This window comes from Parasteatoda tepidariorum, chromosome 10 (assembly GCF_043381705.1).
Source record: "Parasteatoda tepidariorum isolate YZ-2023 chromosome 10, CAS_Ptep_4.0, whole genome shotgun sequence".
NCBI classification, from domain to species: Eukaryota; Metazoa; Arthropoda; class Arachnida; order Araneae; family Theridiidae; genus Parasteatoda; species Parasteatoda tepidariorum.
This window is the reverse complement of record NC_092213.1, coordinates 50169808-50171661: the sequence shown is the minus strand read 5'-3', so window position 1 is coordinate 50171661 and position 1854 is coordinate 50169808. Positions and strand designations below refer to the sequence as shown.

At 31.0% G+C, this 1854-nt stretch overlaps 1 protein-coding gene across 1 annotated transcript in view; it reads right to left on the bottom strand.

The window, feature by feature from the left end:
* LOC107447040 (C-signal) overlaps positions 1-1172 on the bottom strand; it is a gene marked incomplete at its 5' end in the record, with an annotated part of 10043 nt that extends 8871 nt beyond the window's left edge. The window contains 2 exon segments of the mRNA XM_043050931.2: positions 477-534; positions 867-1172. Coding sequence (XP_042906865.1) covers positions 477-534; positions 867-998 — 190 coding nt within the window.
* Positions 1173-1854: the final 682 nt, after the last annotated feature.

Genomic DNA, 1854 nt, shown 5'->3' with positions numbered 1-1854 from the left:
AGTAGCTGGGATTACAGGTGTGTGCCACTGCACAGGGCTAATATATATATATATATATATATAAAATCTTCATTCTCGGAACCGTAGTATCCTATCCTCAGAACTCTAAGGTTCCGCGTAACACCTTTTGGGAATCGCTGCTCTATTCCATGAAAATAATTTTTTTCTCAAAATAGGAAAAGTTGGAAATAGTTCGAAAAGCGGTTAGCAGTATTGAAGCCTTTTATGCATATCGTGATTTAACTAGCGTAATAACTTCTTTAAAATAAATAACGACATATTTAGCCGAAATTTACTGAAAATAATTAACGGAGTACTTTAACAGTAAAACACATTAAATAATTAATGTTCAAAATCTCTGAGAAAATTAGCATTCTAATTCTGAAACAATATAAAAATATTTTTCTTATCAGGCAGAGAAAAAGAATTGGAAACTTATCTTTAAAATACTGATTATAAGAATAAATAATACTTACCCATTTTTATCAAGACTACTTTTGTTATTTCGGATTTCTCTTGTAGAGTTTTAAGATCCTGATTGAAATAATTGCATAATATTAAAAGATACAGTTTGCTTAAAATTAAATTAACACTACCAGATTAAAAAAATAAATAAATACTAGATTTGTTAATGAAAACAAACTTAGTTTATTATTATATTTTGTCGAGTTCAATATCCCACTAATTTGGAGTTAAAATTTTTAGTTTTAAGGGCTAAACTCATGAGTTAAACTATTAAATAATAATAATGCATAATCATACAGATAAATAAAATTAGACAGGTGTGACTGGTAGTTCTTGCCAAAAATAAAGCATGGCGAGTTTACCTTTAATAACAAAAATAATAAATATTAGAAACAAATTACCTGCAGTGTGCTAGCGTTACGATAAGTGGCGAAAATAATGCTCGGTGGGTCATCGTTGGATATGAATTGCCGTATGAACTCATAGCCAATTCCTTTATTGGCGCCGGTAATAAAAATATTCTTGTATTTCATACCTGGCGTCCTCAATGTTGCCGAATTCGACTGCAACTGAAGAACGTCGAATGACTAGCACGTTCGCGAACGGTTTCGTCCTTGGAAATACGGAAGTGCTGCAGAGCAAAGGTCACGTAATTGTATAGAAAAGTTTTGACTCTTCTTTTTATTTTCTTGTTTATAATATAGCTACTTTTTATTTTGACGGTGAATGAAAGGAATTTTTGTTTTCTTCTTACTTAAAATAAACTTTAAACGACCCAGTTTGTTTTTATCAATTTCTTTTTTTTTTTTTTTTTTTTTNGTTCGTTTTTATAATTTTTTTTTTTGTACAATTTATTGATCTCATCTAACTGATAAACGAATCAGGAAAAAGTCAGAGGAAAACACGCTGCGTTCATTGTGAAATAGACAAAGAACAAAATGGCAACATCTTAAATAACTTTTAATAGAATTATTGGATTATCACGTACTAAAATGCAGTTTCAATGTTTTGAAGAATACCCTTTAAATACATTAAGGAAAGCGTAATATTGGGTCTCATTGTTGCGTCAGTATATAGCTCATGTTCTAAACATACATACAAGGTTAATATTATCAGAAGATATGGGTCATCATTACCCATATCTTCTCATAATATTAACCTTTAATTGTTGTAATTGTTATAACGTATTACATTACCACACTGAGTGACAAAATCCCAAACGAATTAGGGCTAGCACAATAGGGCATAATTGGACCTATTGTGCAAGTGCACTTAATGCATATTCTCGGAAATTACTTAAAAGCTTGAATTAGCAGTGGTATGGTATGAAGCAATAGACTGATAATTCCAAGAGCGCGGGTTTGAAACCTGGGGCGGTACTGTCGCAGC